Here is a 21,827-nt window from a genome sequence, read left to right on the forward strand (position 1 = left end):
TTTTCCTTATCTGCCGCCATTCAGATAATATTCTGCCTTCGTGTTTTTTTGCCACCAATGTGGATAACCTCACATTTATCCACATTATACTGCATTTGCCATATGTTTGCCCACTCACTTAACCTGTCCAAGTCACCCTGCAGCCGTTTAGCGCCCTCCTCATGGCTCACACCGACACCCAGCTTAGTGTCATCTGCAAACTTGGAGATATTACACTCAATTCCCTCATCCAAATCATTAATGTATATTGTAAATAGTTGAGGTCCCAGCACTGAGCCCTGCAGCACCACACTAGTCACTGCCTGCCATTCTGAAAAGGACCCGTTTATCCCAACTCTCTGCTTCCTATCTGTTAACCAGTTCTCTATCCATGTAAGTACACTACCCCCAATACCGTGTGCTTTAATTTTGCACACCAATTTCTTGTGTGGGACCTTGTCAAAAGCCTTTTGAAAGTCCAAATACATCACATCCACTGGTTCTCCCTTGTCCACTCTACCAGTTACATCCTCAAAAAATTCTAGAAGATTTGTCAAGCAGGATTTCCCTTTCATAAATCCATGCTGACTTGGACCGATCCTGTCACTGCTTTCCAAATGTGCTGCTATTTCATCTTTAATAATTGATTCCAACATTTTCCCCACGACCGATGTCAGGCTAACCGGTCTATAATTACCCATTTTTTCTCTCCCTCCTTTCTTAAAAAGTGATGTTACAATAGCTACCCTCCAGACCATAGGAACTGATGTTGAGTCGATTGACTGTTGGAAAATGATCACCAATGCATCCACTATTTCTAGGGCTACTTCCTTAAGTACTCTGGGATGCAGACCATCAGGCCCCGGTGATTTATCGGCCTTCAATCCCATCAATTTTCCTAACACAATTTCCTGCCTAATAAGGATTTCCTTCAGTTCCTCCTTCTTACTAGACCCTCAGTCCCATAGTATTTCCGGAAGGTTATTTGTGTCTTTCTTCGTGAAGACAGAATCAAAGCATTTGTTTAACTGGTCTGACATTTCTTTGTCCCCCATTATAATTCACCTGAATCTGACTGCAAGGGACCTATGTTTGTTTTCACTAATCTTTTTCTCTTCACATATCTATGGAAGCTTTTGCAGTCAGTTTTTATGTTCCCAGCAAGCTTCCTCTCATACTCTATTTCCCCCCTCCTAATTAAACCCTTCGTCCTCCTCTGCTGCATTATAGAATTCTCCCAGACCTCAGGTTTGCTGCTTTTTCTGGTCAATTTATATGCCTCTTCCTTGGATTTAACACTATCCTTAATTTCCCTTGTTAGCCACAGTTGAGCCACCTTCCCCATTTTATTTTTACTCCAGACAGGGATGTACAATTGTTGAAGTTCATCTATGTGATCTTTAAATGTTTGCCATTGCCTATCCACTGTCAACCGTCACAAACACCAACTATTGACTGATAACCTATGAACATTTAAATATTTCTTTCCACATCTGAAAGCATAACTAATCAACAAAATGATTTGTTGTAAAGACTTGTGATCAGTATTGTGAATTGCATTTGATGAATACAGAGAATGAAGTTTAGTTCACAGGTTGTTATTAAACTGAAAATAATTTGACTTTGATTTTGATGAGATGCCACTGCAATCCTCAAATATATTTTCCCCATAACTCCAAGTATGTTGTGGTTATGACATAACAATTAAAATGTCACTCTCCAGTTGCATGTTAGTAATTACCCAAAACATTTTCCTTGTCATGAGGCTACCTGCACATGCCTGTCAGTTTAGTTCACTCTTACAGAAAAATTATCTCTGAAAGAAAACAAATGTATTGTTAGAAAAGTGAACGGAAAAGACGGGCAAGACATGTTAACCAAATAGAGTCTGATTTTTCATTACATTTTCTTTAATATTTGTAATGGTTTTTTTTTAAATATGTTTGTGTTTGAAAAGACTTGTTAAACAAAAAAAAAATCCTTCACTTAAGAAAAGTATAAGTTATTCTGGCCACATAAATACATTCACATTAGTGACCGTACTGATGGGTACGGTTATAAAATCCTATAATCTCTCTTCTCATTTGACAGTTCCTCAATATTAAAAATGCTGCATTGCTTCCTTTATTGTCTAGGCTCACCAGGACCATCCAGTGACCACAGCAGCGGGACATCCTCTCCTCTGTTTGACAGCGGGTTACATTTAAATGGAAACTCTACAAATACCGTAAGCTATGTTGTTCATCCTTTTATCAGTAAGAGGTTATCAATGCACAGCAATGTGTTCATTTAATGTTTCAGTCAGCATACTTTTACCCTGTTGTTGGAATATATACTGTAGAGGTGATCTTTCGGTTGAGACGTTAAACCAAGGCCCTCTCAGGTGGACGTAAAAGATCCCATGGCACTATTTCAAAGATGAGCAGGGGCGATCTGCCTGATGTCCTGGCCAATACTTTTTAACAGATGATCTGGTCATTATCACATTGCTGTTTGCGGGAGCTTGCTTTGTGTAAATTGGCCGCATTCCCTACATTTGAGTTTGGCAAAGCTGTAAAAGGATATTTGGTACAGTATTGATTTGTCAGCTTGGCTCAGTTAGTAGCAGTCTCGACTCCAAGATTGTAAGTTGTGGGTCCTGTCCCCATTTCTGGACTTGAATATGTACTATAGGCTGATACTGCAATGCTTTGCAAAGGGAATCTGAGGTGCCATTAAGGTGCAGGGGAGGTATCCTTGGTGTCCTGGACAATATTAATAATTAACAGCATTAAAACAGATTATCTAATCATTATCACATTGTTGTTTGCGGGAGTTTGCTGTGCACAAATTGGCTCCATGTTTCCTACATTACAACAGTGACTACATTTCTTTCTTTCTTTTTTGCTTTTTTGCTTTCTTTATTTCTTTCTAGATGTAAAAATGTCTTTGCTTATAGATTTTTATGATAGGGAAAAGATACTCAGTCAACACACACGACAATGCGAAGGTTGCGGAAGATCGTGTGTTACAGTTGTTGAGCTCAAGCTGCAGGGTAGCCACCAAAGTTCCCCCTAAGGTGCAAGGCTGGACCCGCCCAGGTCACTCACCTGCTGTTGCCGCTGGAAAAAATAATGTGCAGCAAATTTAAAGGGACCGCGCACCAAAATAAAATTAGAGGGAACATTGGTGACCATCCCTCCATCTACTTAAAATGGTCTTGCTTTTAAAACTCAGCTAAAAGGTCATTACATCACAACCCTTCCATTACCCTCACTCCTGGTTTAGATTAGGTATTAGCTCACCATACCCTAGGTTCACTCTCTCGTGGTATCAGGAGGTAAAAGGTTCCACAGCACATCCACGAGTTGGGGGATGAAATCTCAACACAGGAACACCACAGCTCAACAACTGTAACACACGATCTTCCGCAACCTTCGCATTGCCGTGTGTGTTGACTGAGTATCTTTTCCCCATCATAAAAATCTATAAGCAAAGACATTTTTACATCTCGAAAGAAATAAAGAAAGCAAGAAAGCAAAAAAGAAAGAAAGAAAGAAATGTAGTCACTGTAGTAGAATCCAGTCTGTTGTTCTTCATTCACTGCACCAAGACATTTGTCCCAGATACTTTGTTCCATAAATGATTGGGGTCGATAGCTCTGTTTCTACACCAGGAGCTGTTGGAGCACGGGGGAGCAGAGAGTACAGGAATATTGGACAGTGAGGATCATGCCCAATTTCCCTTGAAAGCATTGACAGGTACTCTTACAGGTGCAAGCTCTGACCTGTCTGATTTTCCTGTATGTTCTGCACCCAGTTGGTCCAATAACCCCAGGCATAGGAACCTTCTCTGTTTTATGTACCACCATTTTACAGATTCAGCAGATCCACACTACTAATTCATTTCTGTTTCTAACATAGATGTACTATGCTCCACTCACCCCCCCCCCCCCCCCACGCAATGCCCCCCCCTCACCCCACCATTTCCAATGGAATTATTTAACTGTTGAATTTCACTTCAATCCTGGAGGAACCGACACAAATCTTGTCAGGAAAAAGTTGAAAAAACAGGAGCAGGAATTTAGTTTTTTGAACCATTTCCAGTTCACACTACCAATAATCTCTCACCGCCAATAGGCATGTCGCTGAGAAATTGTTCAGTCTGGTAAAATCAACTCGTACTGATATGAGCAGCTGATGCTTTGTTAAAAGGTCAAATTCCCTGCCTCACTTCATCTGCTATATAAACATGCGCTGACACTGGGGAATTTCAATCATTGTTTTTATATTTTCCCATCTGGCCTGCACTTTTCCGCCAAGCCAGGCTTCACTTCCTCACCTTTCCAATATTAGTACGAACATTCTCTGTGGTTAAAATAGCAGGTGAATATTTAAATGTTACAGCAAGAGTTTACAGCTGGGATTGGAAAATGCATCCAGCAGAAAACTGAACTGTTTACTCTTGTCAGTAAGCCCTTGTCTCCAAAAATACAGTATGTTCTGCAGAGATAAAATGATGAGAAAGACTCAACGTGAGACATAGCTCACTCTGCAGTGTTGAGCTGCAGATTTGCTCACAGAACTAAAATGATCGTAAGAAAGCAGGGAATAAGCAAGGACCTATTTGGATCATCACCCATGCTCCTTTCACAGACCGTGTACAATCTATCCTATCATGGACTCCACTTCATCGATTTAATCTTCTGAGGGAAAGTTCTGCTTCTTGATTCCAAAAGATTATCAAGAGAAACTACAGAATATTCACCGATCCTCACATCAACCTTGGCCTCCTGCCTCTACAGGCAATAGTCTCTTCTCCACACTTCATTTCAGCAGAACAGAAACCATTGAGCATATTAGATTATTTCAAACATTAGCCATATTGTCGATAAACTCCAATCCCATTCTTACTGATATTCTTATTCATTTACCAATGCAAGGAGCTGGTAGATTTTTTTTCTCTCCAAACATGAGATAATCTTTTCAGCTGCACCTACACATTGACTTGAAGGACATTGAGCACAACATTCTGGTCCAGGCTAAGATGGAATCCCAGCAATTTCCAATTGGGAGGCAGAAAATAGGGCAGTTCTTGGATTCTGACTCTTTTCTTAGCTTCTGCCATTTTCCGGTCAAGGGGGGCCAGAGGCAGACATTCCAACTGACCCCCTTATATATTAAGCAGATGTGTCTTGGAATTCCCAGCTACCATGGGCATTCTTCCCATTCTGTACATATGGCACAGACACGATGGGCCGAAATGGCTTCCTTCCGTGCTGTAAACTTCTATAATTCAATGATTCTATGATGGCCTCAATAAAATTCTCCTCTTGAGACATTAAGAAAGGCCAATGGTGGAGCAGCTGTGGGCTGCTCTGCTTTTCAAGGGCAGATTGGGATGGGTGGTGTTGAAGTGTCCTTGAAGGTATAAGCAGGCTGTTCTAACCATGTAAATGACCCCATCCCCGCGATTTGGGATGTGTTGCACCACCTTGGGCAGATTTGGGGTTCAGCTGTGTCGCACTTACACCAATGAAGTGAGATCACCAGAATTTCAGACTCATTGGGGGGAATTTTTCAGGGGGCCAGCGGGCACGATTGGTGGTGGGTCAGGTGGGAATTTTTTTTCAACAGCAGGTCGGGACCCGGCTGTCAACCCGTCACCACGCACCTTTCCCAGATGTCGGGTCTGTCAGTGCCGAACAGGCTTGACATGCAGTGGTGGGTGAGGCAATTCAGGTCATTATGACCTTGTTAACAGCCCATTAAGAAGTATTTTGAGTTCACCTTTACATTTTAAGAGGTAGTTCACGGGGGTCCACACTGCTCAGAGACTACGTCAGGTAAGGCGGTCGGGAATTGTGTGACCATCTCATTACTTGACAGCTGAAAATGCACTATAAAAGCTCCCATCTCACAGCTGTTCACTTTCCGAGCTCAGAAGCTGTTGCTTACTGCATTTGGAGGACAGATTGAGCTTTATGCAGGTTGCAAGTGTTTGGACCAAACTCTCTATCCAGTGTCACCTCATTGGAACAACCTCTCTCACCAGCGACAGATCGCTTCTGTCAACTCAAGTTCTCCTGCCCTCTTTTACATCAACATCGGTACCCTTGGAACTACCTCACCTTGGTCCTCAGAATCCTACCACGATCAACCCCTGGTCTTGCCTAACCTATTTAATTGAAATAAACTGTCAGCTGGAACACTGTCTATACCCTTCATTATCCTAAAAACCTCAATCACATACCCTCCAAGTCTACACTGCTCTAAGGTATAGGGGTTGAAATTCAGGCCCACCAGAAACATGGTGCACTTACCATTTTTTAAGTGTTTTCACCATCGGGTAGGATGAAGTTGACTCTTGATCGATATTCAGCTCTTTGTGCCTTTTTTTTGAAGCGGCCAGGAAGTCAGTGATAATGGGGATGGAAGTGCGGCGGTAAGTGCTGTCGAGGGGCGGAAGTGGGGGCCGGGACGGAGTCTCCGTCGCTGTCAGTAAGCAGCGGAGTGGTGATGACGTCATTGCGCATCTGTGTCACCACGCTCTCCCCTTAATTTAAAGGGGAGAGAAGCAGCAATTATTTAGGATCAGCCACTGGGCCACCAGGGAGGGTTTCGGCCGGGCCAGCGGCCTGGCATCCAAGAGGGGTGCCAGGCTGCCTGTTCACGGCCCGGCTGAACCCGGGGGCACAATAGTCCGGCTGACATGGAAGTCGGCTGGCAAAAAAAAAAAAATGGTGGCTGCAGCAGTGGCCCTTGCCATTAATGGTTCACAGACAGAATGCAAGGTACACCAACAGAAAAAGCTGTTGGAGGCACCACTCGGCGGGTATTAGATTTTTGGGCCTGAATTCTGCTGGAGGCGGGCAGTCCCGACGATCCGCACACTGATGATGCACTTAAAGCCGCTCGGCAGCAGCGGGGCGGAAGTCGGGACTGCCAGAAAACACCCCGTGCTGAATTTTGCTGGCGGCGGCCATTCGGCCATAAATCGGCGGCCACTCGATTCCACCACCTGGCCGCCGCATTCCGACAGTAACGGGCCTTATTGGGAGGCTGAATTTCGGCCCCATAGCGTCCCAACTCTTTTAGCCTATCTTGATATCTTAGATGCTTTAGACTTGGAATTAGTCGCGTGGCCCTCTTCTGCACCCTTTTCGAGAGCTTCAATATCACCCACCATGTGAGGAGACCAAAACTGGACACAGTATTCCAAGTGCAGCCTGACTAAGGTCTTGTACAAGGACAACTCAGTATGCCTCGTCTTATACTCAATTGTCCTATGGATACACCCCATCACATGATTTGCTCTGGCTATCTGAGTTCTGACGAAAGGTCATCGACCCGAAACGTTAACTCTGCTTCCTCTCCACAGATGCTAACCTGCTGAGATTTCCAGCATTTTCTGATTTTATTCCAGATTCCAGCATCCGCAGTATTTAGCTCGAGCTATCACTGCACGGCATTGTTCATGTACCTTTTCCATTGTGGTAAAGAAAATCAGATGCAATATAAAATGGGCTGGTATGCACTATCACCCATTCAGCAGCACCTACCAAAACAGATTTCAGCCCCATTCTGCCCTGCTCTTTGGAGTTCTCTCCCCAAACCATTTTGTCTTACAACCACTCTCCCTGTCTTAAAAAGCCTTTGGAAAACCCAGTTCTTTAACCGTACTTTTAATCCACCTTTCACCCTCATCCTTCCTGCTTCCTACTTGCCATCCTCTTTACCTTCTTGTAAAGCACTTTGAGATGTTGTTCTACAGGAAGGTGCTAAAAAGTGCAGGTTACCGCTGTCATTGAATGCGTTAATTGATACGGCCTAAACTGCTTTTTTTGTAACTTTGCTCTACATAGCCATTACTCTAGGCGGGATGGGGGGAAGAGATTCTTTTCTCAGCTGAGGTTTGTAATTGTAAAGCTATATCCTCTGGTTATATACTGACATAGTAAATCAGCAGACTCACTAACAGCTACACCATCAGCGCCTCTATGCCATCTGAAGAGCTGGACCACATCTCCCCTCAGTCACCTTTTTCACTGAAAACAAGTCTTTCCACATGATTTAGGACCTTAAATTCTTGAATCAACTGTTCCCTCTTATTCAATTCCTTTCTAAATGCAACAATTTTCTCTTGAGGGTAATGTGCCCATATTTGCACTCAATATTCCAGATGTGACTTCCCCAGTGATGCACCCTGGGCAGTCTGGGGTCACACTGCTGGAGAAGATGGTGAATTGAAGTAGCCAGGACAGGAAAATCAGCATACAAGTAACAAGACCCTGGGTCCGAAATTGACCCCGTCCGAAACGGGGCGCACTAAACCCGTTTTGAGTGTTTTTATCAAAGGTTGATGTCGCCTCTTGAGCGAAAGTCCACTTTGTTTTTTTTTAAATCGGATCCGGAAGTTGCTCTTAATGGGGGTGGTTATGTGGCGGTGGCAACAATGGAGGGGCGGAAGTTGGTGGGGGTACGGAGTAGTTGTCGCAATGATGTCATCATGACGCTTCATCACCATGGCTCTCCCCTTCACTTAAAGGGGAGAGCCTATGCTATCTTTAAACTTCGGTCCACTGGACCACCAGGGAGGGTTTCTGATAAGGCCAGTGGCCTGGCACCCAACAGGCAGCCTGGCTGAACCCGGGGGCATAATTGTCAGGCCGACATGGCAGTCGACCGCCAAAAAAAACATGGCGGCAGCGGCAGTGGGTCCTCCCCTTTAAGGGGAGCCGTGCCACCATTGCAGAAGGCCTCAGTCTCACTGGACCACTGCTAAAAAGTTTGTTTTGGCAACGCCGGGCGGGCAGAAGATTTTCACAGCAGAATTTCGGCGTCGGGGAGGGGGTAGATCAGCAGTGTGCACTGTGATGATGAACTTACCACACATCAGCAGCAGCGGAGCAGTATGGGGGGGCAGCAGGGCATCGCCGGATAACATGGGAACGGAATTTTGATAATGTTAGCCATCACACGAAAAGTCAATGGGCATTGCACTCTGCAGCATGGCCGCTGATTTCCGGTGTTAAGAGGCCTTAAGAAAAGGGGCAATATCAGCCCCCTACTCTCTTACCACCTCAATGTGTCATTTTTTTCATTCTGGCCCAGAAGATTTCAAGCAGCGGTGTACCACTTAAATAATTATATTCCATAAAGAAAGAAAGGACTTGTGTTTATATAGCGCCTTTCATGACCACAGGACGTCCCAAAGCGCATTACGCCCAATTAGGTACTTTTTGAAGTGTAGTCACTGTTGTAATGTAGGAAAGGTGGCAGCCAATTTGTGCACAGCAAGCTCCCACAAATAAGTCTGTCTATTTTAATTGAGATGAATCTATCACCAAGTTTAGTGCCTGGTTTTAGGTATTGTTGTTTGATTTCTTCTTGTCCATCTTCTTGTTGTCTATCTTCTTGTTGTCTATCTTCTTGTTAAAAAGATACTCCTCCCTGTGCTACCACATCGCAAATTTATTTTTTAAACATAGGCACCAGTATAAGTAAATCAGGTGACAAGCTCGTAGTTATTAGGGGATGATTTGCTCTTTGCCAAATTCCCTGTATTTGTGACATTTTGGAACATTATGACGATAACAGAGTTGCGTTACACATGGAAGCAGCACTGTTAACAAGGCTGCCCGGATTCCTGGTAACATTAATTATGTGCTGATACAACCAGTTACAGCTCTACTGTTAATAGGAAACTACGCTCTTGATAGTCTTTTCTTCAATATGTTTTAACGCAAGCACCATATATTTCATTTTCTATGCACCTTGAAGTGATAATTTCATAGTGAGTGAAACAATTTCCAGGGATGAATGAAGGACATCTGAACTACTCAAATCTAACTTCTAGCTTTAAGGCAAATTAACATTCCTTTGTGCTTTTATTGCTGAGTTTGCAGAAATAGAAGCAGATTTGTTTACATAAAAACTATTACTACGCCATTGTGTTTTCAATTTTTTTACATGAGTGTTATCTGGTAGGTTGATTCAGTCTTAATTTCATTCTCTGTGGACAATGCATGTCTGAAGCTTGCCCTGAACTCAGGATGAAATGGCTCTGGTTCAGTAGTCTACTCTAAGAAGGTCAGAGAGAACAATGAAAATGTCATCTGGGTGCAGTGAATGAATTCTTTTGAGGACAAAGTTAAGCTGCATTATCAAGGAACCTTTGCTTCAGTACTGATGTATTCCTCTTCCCTTTCACAGTACTTTTGATTGCAAATACTAGCTAAATTGAATGTTTCGCTCAGCACCAATGTGTTTCCATTCAAAGGCTGTGACTGGAACCAAATGATAGCAGCATAAGAATTGCTAGATGAAAAAAGACCAGCGACTATCTAGTTCACCTGCTGCCATACTGATAGTCAGAAGATATAACCTGTTGACTAATCATAGCAATGAATTTATCAATTGGTCTGCAACAGGCCAAGACATGAGATGAGCAAAATCCTAGTGGTGGAAAGCTTTGGGGACCATAGGTCCAAAGTCATATGTTCCTTTCTTTCTATCAAAAAGATAACATTTTGCGATACAATATGTGAGTAATTTGAGAAATAACATGTGGTGAGTGTACCATGCTTGGAAGGAACAGGTGACTTGAATGAATTTTTTCTTGAAACAAAGGAATGGTGACAGCACAGAAGGAGGACATTCGGCCCGTTGAGCCTGTGCCGGCTCTCAGCAAGAGCACATCAGCTAGTCCCACTCCCTCATCCTTTTCCCGTAGCCCTGCAATTTTTATTCCTTCAGGTACTTATCCAATTCGCTTTTGAAAGCCAGGATTGCATCTGCCTCCACCACCCTTACATAAGAACAGAAGAAATAGGAGCAGGAGTAGGCCATATGACCCCTCGAGCCTGCTCCGCCATTTAATACGATCATGGCTGATCCGATCATGGACTCAGGTACACTTCCCCGCCCGCTCCCTATAACCCCTTATTCCCTTGTCGTTTATGAAACTGTCTAATTATGTCTTAAATTTATTCAATGTCCCAGCTTCCACAGCTCTCTGAGGCAGTGAATTCCACAGATTCACAACCCTCTGAGAGAAGAAATTTCTCCTTACCTCAGTTTTAAATGGGCGACTCCTTATTCTAAAATTATGACCTCGAGTTCTAGTCTCCCCTATCAGTGGAAACATCCTCTCTTCATCCACCTTGTCAAGCCCCCTCATAATCTTATACGTTTTGATAAGATCACCTCTCATTCTTCTGAATTCCAATGAGTAGAGGCCCAACCTACTCAACCTTTCCTCATAAGTCAACCCCTTCATCTATGAATCAACCTAGTGAACCTTCTCTGAACTGCCTCCAAAGCAAGTATATCCTTTCGTAAATATGGAAACCAAAACTGCACACAGTATTACAGGTGTGGCCTCACCAATACTCTATAAAACTGTAGCAAGACCTCCCTGCTTTTATACTCCATATCCTTTGCAATAAAGGCCAAGATTCCATTGGCCTTCCTGATCACTTGTTGCATCTGCATACTATCCTTTTGTGTTTCATGCACAAGAATCCCCAGGTCCCGCTGTACTGCAGCACTTTGCAATTTTTCCCCATTTAAATAATAACTTGCTCTTTGATTTTTTTCTGCCAAAGTGCATGACCTCACACTTTCCAACATTATACTACATCTGCCAAATTTTTGCCCACTCACTTAGCCTGTCTTACGTCCTTTTGCAGATTTTTTGTGTCCTCCTCACACATGGCTGATCTGATCATGGTCTCAACTCCACGTCCCTGTCCCCTCCCCATAACATTTGACTCCTTTATCGTTCAAAAATTTGTGTATTGCTGCCTTAAACATATTCAATGACCCAGCCTCCACAGCTCTCTGGGGTAGAGAACTCCACGGATTCACAAGCCTCTGAGAGAAGAAATTCCTCCTCATCTCTGTTTTAAATGGGCAACCCTTTATTCTGAAACTATGCCCTCTAGTTTTAGATTCCCCCATGAAAGGAAACATCCTCTTTGCATCTACCCTGTCAAGCCCCCTCAGAATCTTACACATTTGAATAAAATCACCTCTCACTCTTCTAAACTTCAATGAGTATAAGTCTAACCTGCTCAACCTTCCTTCATGAGACAAACTCTTCATCTCAGGAGTCAACCTCGTGAACCTTCTCTTAACTGTCTGTCAAGCAAGTACATCCCTCCTTAAGTAAGGAGATCAAAACTGTATGCAGTACTCCATGCCCTGTACAGTTGTAGCAGGACTTCTCTAATTTTATACTCCATCCCCTTTGCAATAAAGGCCAACATTCCATTTGCCTTTCTAATTACTTGCTGTACCTGCATGCTAACTTTTTGTGTTTCATGTACAAGGACCCCCAGAACCTCTATACCATCGCATTTTGTAATGTCTCTCTATTTTCCCACATTATACTCCATCTGCCATTTTTTTGCCCACTCACTTAGCCTATCTATATTCCTTTGCAGATTCTTTGTGTCCTCCTCACAACTTACTTTCCACCTATCTGTATTATCAGCAAATTTGGCTACATTATATTTGATCCCTTCATCCAAGTCATTAATATAGATTGTAGATCATTGAGGCCCCAACACTGATCCCTGTAGCACCCCACAAGTTACAGTTTGCCAAACTGAAAATGACCCATTTATCCCAACTCACTGTTTTTTGTTCATTAGCCAATACTATATCCATGCTAATATATTACCCCCAATCCCGTGAATTCTTATCTTGTGCAGTATCCTTTTATGTGGCACCTTATCGAATGCCTTCTGGAAATCCAAATACACTACATCTACTGGTTCCCCTTTATCCACCCTGCTCGTTACATCCTCAAAGAACTCCAGCAAGTTTGTCAAACATGATAAAACCATGCTGACTCTGCTTGATTGAACCATGCTTGTCCAAATGTCCCGCTACTGCTTCCTTAATAATGAACTCCACCAGCTTCCCAATGACAGATGTTAGGAAAACTAGTCTATATTTTCCTGCTTTCTGTCTCCCTCCTTTCTTAAATAGGGACGTTACATTTGCAGTTTTCCAATCCGCCGGGACCGCCCCAGAATCCAGGGAATTTTGGTAGATTACAACCAATGCATTCACCATCTCTGCAGGCATCGGGTTCCGAGGACTTGTCCGCCTTTAGTCCCATTATTTTACCGAGTACTACTTCTTTAGTGATAGTGATTGTATTAAGTTCCTCCCTCCCTGTAGTCCCTTGATTATCCACTATTGGGATGTTTTTAGTGTCTTCTACCATGAAGACCAATACAAAACATCTCTGCCATTTCCCTGTTCTCCATTATTATTTCCCCAGTTTCATCCTCTAGGAGACCAACATTTACTTTAGCCACTCTCTTCCTTTTTATCTACCTGTAGAAACTCTTCCTATCTGTTTTTATATTCCGTGCTAGTTTACTTTCATAATCTATCTTCACTCTCTTTATCATTTTTTTAGTCGTTCTTTGCTGGCTTTTAAAAATTTCCCAATCCTCTGGCCTCCCACTAGTCTAGGCCACATTGTATTCCTTTGTTTTCAATTTGACACCATCCCTTATTTATTTAGTTAGCCATGGATGGTTATCCCTTCGCTTACAGTTTTCCTTCTCATTGGGATATATTTTTGTTGCGAGTTACGAAATATCTCCTTAAATGTCTGCCACTGCTCAACAACCATCCCATACTTTATTCTATTTTCCCAGTCCACTTTAGCCAACTCTGCCTTCATACCTTTGTAGTCTCCTTCATTTAAGCTTAGAACACTGGTTAGAGATACAATATTCTCACCCTCCAACTGAATTTGAAATTCAACCATGTTATGGTCATTCATTCCTAGAGGATCCTTTATTATGAGATCATTTATTAATCCTGTCTCATTACACAGTACCAGATCTGAGATAGCCTGCTCCCTAGTTGGTTCCACAACATACTGTTCAAAAAAACTATCCCGGATACACTCTATGAACTTTTCCTCAAGGCTCTCCTGGCCAATTTGCTTTGTCTAATCAATATGAAGGTTAAAATCACCCATGATTATTGCCGTTCCATTTTTACAAGCCTCCATTATTTCTTGATTTATACTCCGTCCAACAGAGTAGCTACTGTTAGGGGGCCTATAGACTATGCTCACCAGTGACACTTTCCCCTTATTATTCCTTATCTCCACCCAAACTGATTCAACATCTTGATCTACTGAGCCAATATCGTTTCTCACGAATGCACTGATCTCATCTTTTATGAACAGAGCTACCCCACCTCCTTTTCCTTTCTGTCTGTCCTTCCGAATTGTCACATACTCCTGAATATTTAGTTCCCAGACCAGGTCACCTTGCAACCACGTTTCTGTAATGGCTATCAGATCATACCCATTTGTAAATATTTGTGCCATAAACTCATCTATTTTGTTATGGATGCTACGTGCATTCAATAAAGAGTTTTTACGTTTGTTTTTTTGCCATTTTTTTCCAGCTTTGACCCCACTTTCTGATTCACATTTATGTTTATACATTCTGTCTCTTCCTGGCACGCTCTGTTTTTCATTTCCCCCAGTGCTACCCTGCTTTATTGCCTTCTCCTTATTCTTTGATTTTTTAAATTTTCACTCACCTAAATCCTCCTCCCCCACTAATTAGTTTAAAGCCCTTCCTATCCACTCTATCCAGGCTCCTCAAAATTGTATACACCTCAGTCAGGTCTCCCCTCAGCCTCCTCTGTTCCAAATAAAACAGACCCAACATCACCAATCTTTCCTCATAGCTAAAATTCTCCAGTCCAATCTTTCCTCATAGCTAAAATTCTCCAGTCCAATCTTTCCTCATAGCTAAAATTCTCCAGTCCAATCTTTCCTCATAGCTAAAATTCTTGTAAATCTCCTCTGCACCTGTTTCAGTGCAATCAAATCTTTCTTGTAATGTGGTGACCAGAACGGCACACAGTACTCCAGCTGCGGCCTAGCCAGTGTTTTATACAGTTCAAGTCTAACGTCCTTGCTCTTGTATTCCATGCCTCGATTAATAAATGCAAGTATTCCATATGCCTTCTTAACCACCTTATCAAAATGGCCTGCTACCTTCAGGGACCTGCACTCCAAGGTCTCTTTGTTCCTCTACACTTTTCAGCGTCATACCATTTAATGTGTATTCCCTTGCCTTGTTAGACCTCCCCAAATGCATTATCTCATACTTCTCTAGATTGAATTCCATTTGCCACTGACCAGTACATTGATATCTTCCTGCAATCTGTGGCTTTCTTCTTCATTATCAACCACACAGCCTATTTTAGTGTCATCTGCAAACTTTTAAATCATACCCCCAACATTCAAGTTCAAGTTATTGATATATACCACAAAAAGCAAGGGAGCCAGCGCTGAGCCCTGTGGAACCCCACTGGATACAGCCTTCCAGTCACAAAAACACCCATCAACCATAGAAACGCCCCTCCGGAACCTTCTTTCCCTACACTTCCCTCTGATCCCATCCTTTCTTCCAATCTCACCTCCTGCCATGCTTTCACTATTCCCTCTGACCTTCCTCTCTCTGACCCCTAACGATCAGTCCTCAGCAAAGGCCTGAGCTTCATCCCTTACACCCTTACCTCAATGAATTTCGAGCTCAGCACGATACTGAGTTCTTTTACCGCCGCCTTCGCCCCCATGCCCACTTCTTCAGCCAGGAGTCTTTCCCCCACACAGCTGACCCTTTGTCACACTTTCAGAATTCTTGCTCTACCTGGACCCCTCCCTCTGGCCTCTTACCCTCTCTAGATCGTTTCATTGCAAACTGCTGACAGGACATCGGCCGTCTCAATTTCTCTGCTACCCTCACTCACTCCAACATACCTTCCTCTGAACTTGCAGCACTCCGCTCGCTCAGATCCAATCCCAACCTTGTCATTAAACCTGCTGACAAGGGTGACACTGTTGTTGTTTGGCGAACCGACCTCTACCTTGCAGAGGCTGATCGCCAACTCTCTGACATCTCTCTTATTTCCCTCTGGACCATGACCCCACCACTGAACATCAAGCCATCATTTCCCAGACCAACATTGACCTCATCTCCTCTGGAGATCTTCACTCCACAGTCACCAACCTCATAGTTCCCCAATCCCGCACAGCCCGCTTCTACCTCCTTCCTGAGATCCACAAACAGGACTTTCCCAATAGACCCATCGTTTCAGCCTGTGCTTGCCCCATAGAACTTATTTCTTCCTATCTTGACTCTATTTTTCTCCCCTTGTCCGCTCTTGTCCCACCTTCTTCCGCGACTCCTCCAACGCCCTCTGTTACTTTAACAGTTTCTAGTTTCCCGGCCCCAACATGGACATCCACTCTCTCTACACTTCCATCCTCCAACAGGATGACCTGAGGACGCTGCGCTTCTTCCTCGAGCAGAGGCCCAACCAGTCCCCATCCACCACCACTCTCCTCCGCCTGGCTGAACTTGTTCTCACATTGAACAACTTCTCCTTTAACTCCAAATTAAAAGTTTTGCTATGGGAACCCGCATGGGTCCTAGCTATATCTGCCTTTTCATGGGATATGTAGAACATTCTTTGTTCTAGTCCTACTCGTCTCTTTTTCCGGTACATTGATGACTGTATCGGTGCCGTTTCCTGCTCTCGCCCTGCAATAGAAAATTTAATTCGCTTTGCATCCAATTTCCATCCTTCCCTCACCTTCACATGGTCCATCTCCAACTCTTCCCTTCCCTTCCTCGACTTCTCCGTCTCCAATTCTGGGGATAGGCTTTTGATCAATATTCACTATAAGCCCACTGACTCCCACAGCTATCTGGACTACACTTCCACCCACCTGCATCCTGTAAGGACTCCATTCCATTCTCAGTTTCTCCATCTCCATCGCATCTGTTCTCATGCGCCACCTTTCACACTAGTGCCACTGACATGTCTTCCTTGTTCCTCAACCGAGGATTCCCCACCGCCATGGTTAACATGGCCCTCGACCGTGTCCATTCTATTTCCCACACCTCTACTCTCACCCCTTGACAATCTGGAAGGACAGACAGAAAGGAAAAGGAGGTGAGGTAGTTCTATTGATAAAGGATGCAATCACTGCAATAATGAGAAACGATATTGGCTCAAGTGATCAGGATATTGATACAGTTTGGGTGGAGATAAGGAATAAGAACGGGAAAAAGTCACTGATGGGCTTAATCTATAGGCCCCCTAACAGTAGCAACTCTGTTGGTCAGAGCATAAACCAAGAAATAGTGGGGGCTTGTAAAAAGGGAACAGCGAATCAAATTGGTCAGGGTAACCTTGAGGAAGAGTTCATAGAGTGCATAAGGGATGGGTTCCTTGAGCAGTATGTAACGGAACCAACCAGGGGGCAGGCTATCTTGGATCTGGTCCTGTGTAATGAGACAGGATTAATAAACAATCTCCTAGTAAAGGATCCTCTTGGAATGAGTGATCATAGCATGGTTGAATTTCAAATTCAGATGGAGGGTGAGAAAGTTGGATCTCTAACCAGTGTACTAAGCTTAAATAAAGGAGAATATGAGGGCAGATTTGGCTAAAGTGGACTGGGAAAATAGATTAGGATGGTTTATGAACAGTGGTGTACATTTAAGGAGATATTTCACAACTCTCAAGAAAAATATATTCCAGTGAGGAGGAAAGGGTGTAAAAGAAAAGATAGCCATCCGTGGCTAACTAAAGAAATAAAGGACGGTATCCAATTAAAAACAAGGGCATACAAAGTGGCCAAAACTAGTGGGAGGACAGAAGATTGGGAAGCTTTTAAAAGCCAGCAAAGAATGACTAAAAAAAGATTAAGAAAGGGAAGATAGACTATGAAGGTAAACTAGCACGAAATATAAAAACAGATAGCAAGAGTTTCTATAGGTATATAAAAAGGAAACGAGTGGCTAAAGTAAATGTTAGTCCCTTAGAGGACGAGACCAGGGAATTAGTAATGGGGAACATAGAGATGGCAGAAACTCTGAACAAATATTTTGTATCAGTCTTTACAATAGAGGACACAAACAATATTCCAACAGTGGATAGTCAAGGGGATATAGGGGGGGAAGGAACTTAACACAATCACAATCATTAAGGAGATGGTAATCAGTAAGATAATGGGATTAAAGGCAGATAAATCTCCTGGACCTGATGGCTTGCATCCTAGGGTCTTGAGAGAAGTAGCGGCAGGGATAGTGAATGCATTAGTTGTAATTTACCAAAATTCCCTGGGTTCTGGAGAGGTCCCAGCAAATTGGAAATCTGCAAATGTAACGCACCTATTTGAAAAAGGAGACAGACAAAAAGCAGGAAACTATAGACCAGTTAGCCTAACACCTGTGGTTGGGAAAATGTTGGAGTCCCTTATTAAAGAAACAGCAGCAGGACATTTGGAAAAGTATAATTCGGTCAGGCAGAGTCAGCATGGATTTATGAAGGGGAAGTTATAGAAACATAGAAATATAAAAATTTACAGCACAGAAGGAAGCCATTCTGTCCCATTGTGTCCATGCCGGCTGACAAAGAGACACACGGCCCTTGGTCAGCAGCCCTAAAGGTTACATATAAACCTTTGAACAATGACGGAAAGGCAAAGAGCACCCAGCCCAACCAATCCGCCTCACCATGACTGTGACACCCCTTATACTAAAACACTCTACACTCCACCCCAACCGGAGCCATGTGATCTCCTGGGAGAGGCAAAAACCAGATAAAAACCCACGCCAAGGTAGGGAGAAAAAATCTGGGAAAATTCATCTCCGACCCATCCAGGCGATCGAAACTAGACAAGGAGATCACCCTGGCCGTATTCTATTCCCTGCAGTATTTACCATTATATCTGCTCTGTCCAACAAAAGGTCATCCAGCCTAATCCCAATTACCAGCTCTAGGTCCATAACCCTGCAGGTTGCTCCACTTTAAGTGCCCATCCAACCATCTCTTAAAAGTGATGAGGGTTTTTGCATCCACCACTCTTCCAGGCAGCGAGTTCCAGATCCCTTCAACCATCTGCGTAAAGAAGCCCCCCTCAAATCCCCTCTAAACCTTCCACCAACCACTTTAAAATGATGCCCCCTCATATTAGACCCCTCCACCAATGGAAGTAGACCCTTACTATCCACTATGTCCAGGCCCCTCAGTATTTTGTACACCTCAATGAGGTCTCCTCTCAACTTCCTCTGTTCCAATGAGAACAAACCCAGCCTATCCAATCTGTCCTCATAACTAAGATTCTCCATTCCAGGCAGCATCCGAGTAAATCTCCTTTGCACCCCCTCTAGTGCAGTCACATCCTTCCTATAATACGACGAGCAGAACTGCGCACAATACTCCAGCTGTGGCCTAACCAAAGTATTATACAATTTAAGCATAACCTCCTTGCTCTTATATTCTATGCCTCGGCCAATAAAGGCAAGCATGCCATATGCCTTCTTAACCACCTTATCCACCTGCTACTTTCAGGGATCTGTGGACAAGCACTCCAAGGTCCCTTTGTTCATCTCGACTATTAAGTGGCCTACTCCTTAATATGTATACCCTTTCCTTATTAGTCCTCCCAAAGTGCATCACCTCATACTTCTCTGAATTAAATTTTATTTGCCACTGCTCTGCCCACCTGACCAGTAGATTGATATCCTCCTGCAGCCCATGACTTTCCTCTTCATTATCAACCACACAGCCAATTTTAGTGTCGTCTGCAAACTTTTTAATCATACTCCCTATATTCAAATCTAAATTGTTGATATATACCACAAAAAGCAAGGGTCCCAGTGCTAAGCCCTCAGAACTCTACTGGAAACATCCTTCCAGTCACAAAAACATCCATCAATCATTACCCTTAGCTTCCTACCTCCAAGCCAATTTTGGATCCAACTTGACACTTTACAGAAACATCGAAAACATAGAAAATAGGTGCAGGAGTAGGCCATTCGGCCCTTCGTATTCCATGGGCTTTAATCTTCATGACCAGTCTACCATCTAGGACCTTATCAAAAGCATATATATTACATCGTACGCACTATCCTCATCAACTCTCTTGGTAACCTCCTCAAAAAATTCAATCAGGTTAGTCAGACACAATCTTCCCTTAACAAATCCGTGCTGACTGTCCTTAATTAATCCTTGCCTTTCCGTTTGCAGATTTATCCTGTCGTTCAGGAATTTTTCCAATAATTTTCCCACCACTGAGGTTAGGCTGACAGACCTATAATTACTCGGCCTATCGCTTTCTCCCTTCGTAAACAAGGGTACTACATTTGCAGTCCTCCAATCCTCCGGCACCATGCCCAGATCCAAAGAGGACTGGAAAATGATGGTCAAGGCCTCTGCTATTTCCTCTTTTACTTCGCTCACCAGCCTGGGATGCATTTCATCCGGGCCTGGGAACTTATCTACTTTCAAAGCTGCTAAACCCCTTAATACTTCCTCTCTTACTATATTTATTTCATCCAGAATATCACATTCCTCTATAGCAGTATCTGCATTGCCACTTTCCTTTGTGAAAACAGATGCAAAGTATTCGTTAAGAATCCTCCCAACATCTTCCACCTCCACACAAAGATTACCCTCATGGTCTCTAATAGGCCCTACCCTTTCTTTAGTTACCCTCTTCCTCTTAATATATTTTAAGAACATCTTAGGATTTTCCTTAATTTTACTGGCCATGAATTTCTTGTGCTCTCTCTTAGCATTTCTAATATCCTTTTTAATTTTGGCTCTTAACTTTCTATATTCCTCTAAAGATTCGATAGTATTTAGCTATTGATATATGGCATAAGCGTCCCTTTTTTTCTTAATCCTCCCCTGTAAGTCCTTTGACATCCAAGGGGCGCTAGAATTATTTTTCTCAGCCTTTTTCTTTAAGGGCATATGTTTGGCCTGAGCCTTCCGGATCTCCTCCTGAAATGCCTTCCACTGTTCCGATACTGATTTATTCACAAGTAGCTGTTTCCAGTCCACCATGGCCAAATCACACCTTAACTTAGCAAAATTAGCTTTTCCCCAATTTGGAACTTTAATCCAGGCCTATTCTTGTCCTTATCCATAACCAACTTGAATCTGACTGAATTATGGTCACTGGCCCCAAGTGCTCTCCCACTAATAACCCTTCAACCTGCCCAGCTTCATTCCCCAAAACTAAATCAAGACTGCCTCTTCTTTGCTACTGCAGTTCGGGACTGTTTAAACTAATATGGCAGGGGGATGGGAACCTATGCAGTGAGACAGGGTGAAATAATATGGAGTCAGAAACAGATGGTAGAAAGGCAATAGTGGAAGGCCGAGTAAACAAAGACAAGAAACAAAAAGGGCCACACTACATCATTATTCTAAAAGGACAAAGGGTGTTAAAAAAACAAGCTTGAAGGCTTTGTGTCTCAATGCAAGGAGTATCCGTAATAAGGTGGATGAATTAACTGTGCAAATAGATGTTAACAGATATGATGTGATTGGGATTACGAAGACGTGGCTTCAGGATGATCAGGGCTGGGAACTCAACATCCAAGGGTATTCAACATTCAGGAAGGATAGAATAAAAGGAAAAGGAGGTGGGGTAGCATTGCTGGTTAAAGAGGAGATTAATGCAATAGTTAGGAAGGACATTAGCTTGGATGATGTGGAATCTATATGGGTAGAGCTGCAGAACACCAAAGGGCAAAAAACGTTAGTGGGAGTTGTGTACAGACCTCCAAACAGTAGTACTGATGTTGGGGAGGGCATCAAACAGGAAATTAGGGGCGCATGCAATAAAGGTGCAGCAGTTATCATGGGTGACTTTAATATGCATATAGATTAGGCTAACCAAACTGGAAGCAATACGGTGGAGGAGGATTTCCTGGAGTACATAAGAGATGGTTTTCTAGACCAATATGTCGAGGAACCAACGAGGGGGGAGGCCATCTTAGACTGGGT

The 21,827-nt window shown here is 43.2% G+C and overlaps 1 protein-coding gene across 1 annotated transcript in view; it reads left to right on the plus strand.

The window, feature by feature from the left end:
- sntg2 (syntrophin, gamma 2) overlaps positions 1–21,827 on the plus strand; it is a 403,287-nt gene that overhangs the window by 136,236 nt on the left and 245,224 nt on the right. The window contains exon 8 of the mRNA XM_070884354.1: positions 2,115–2,206. Within this exon, the coding sequence (XP_070740455.1) occupies positions 2,115–2,206 (92 nt within the window). The remainder of the gene's footprint in view (positions 1–2,114; positions 2,207–21,827) is intronic.

This window comes from Pristiophorus japonicus, chromosome 7, assembly GCF_044704955.1.
Source record: "Pristiophorus japonicus isolate sPriJap1 chromosome 7, sPriJap1.hap1, whole genome shotgun sequence".
In the NCBI taxonomy this organism is placed as follows: domain Eukaryota; kingdom Metazoa; phylum Chordata; class Chondrichthyes; family Pristiophoridae; genus Pristiophorus; species Pristiophorus japonicus.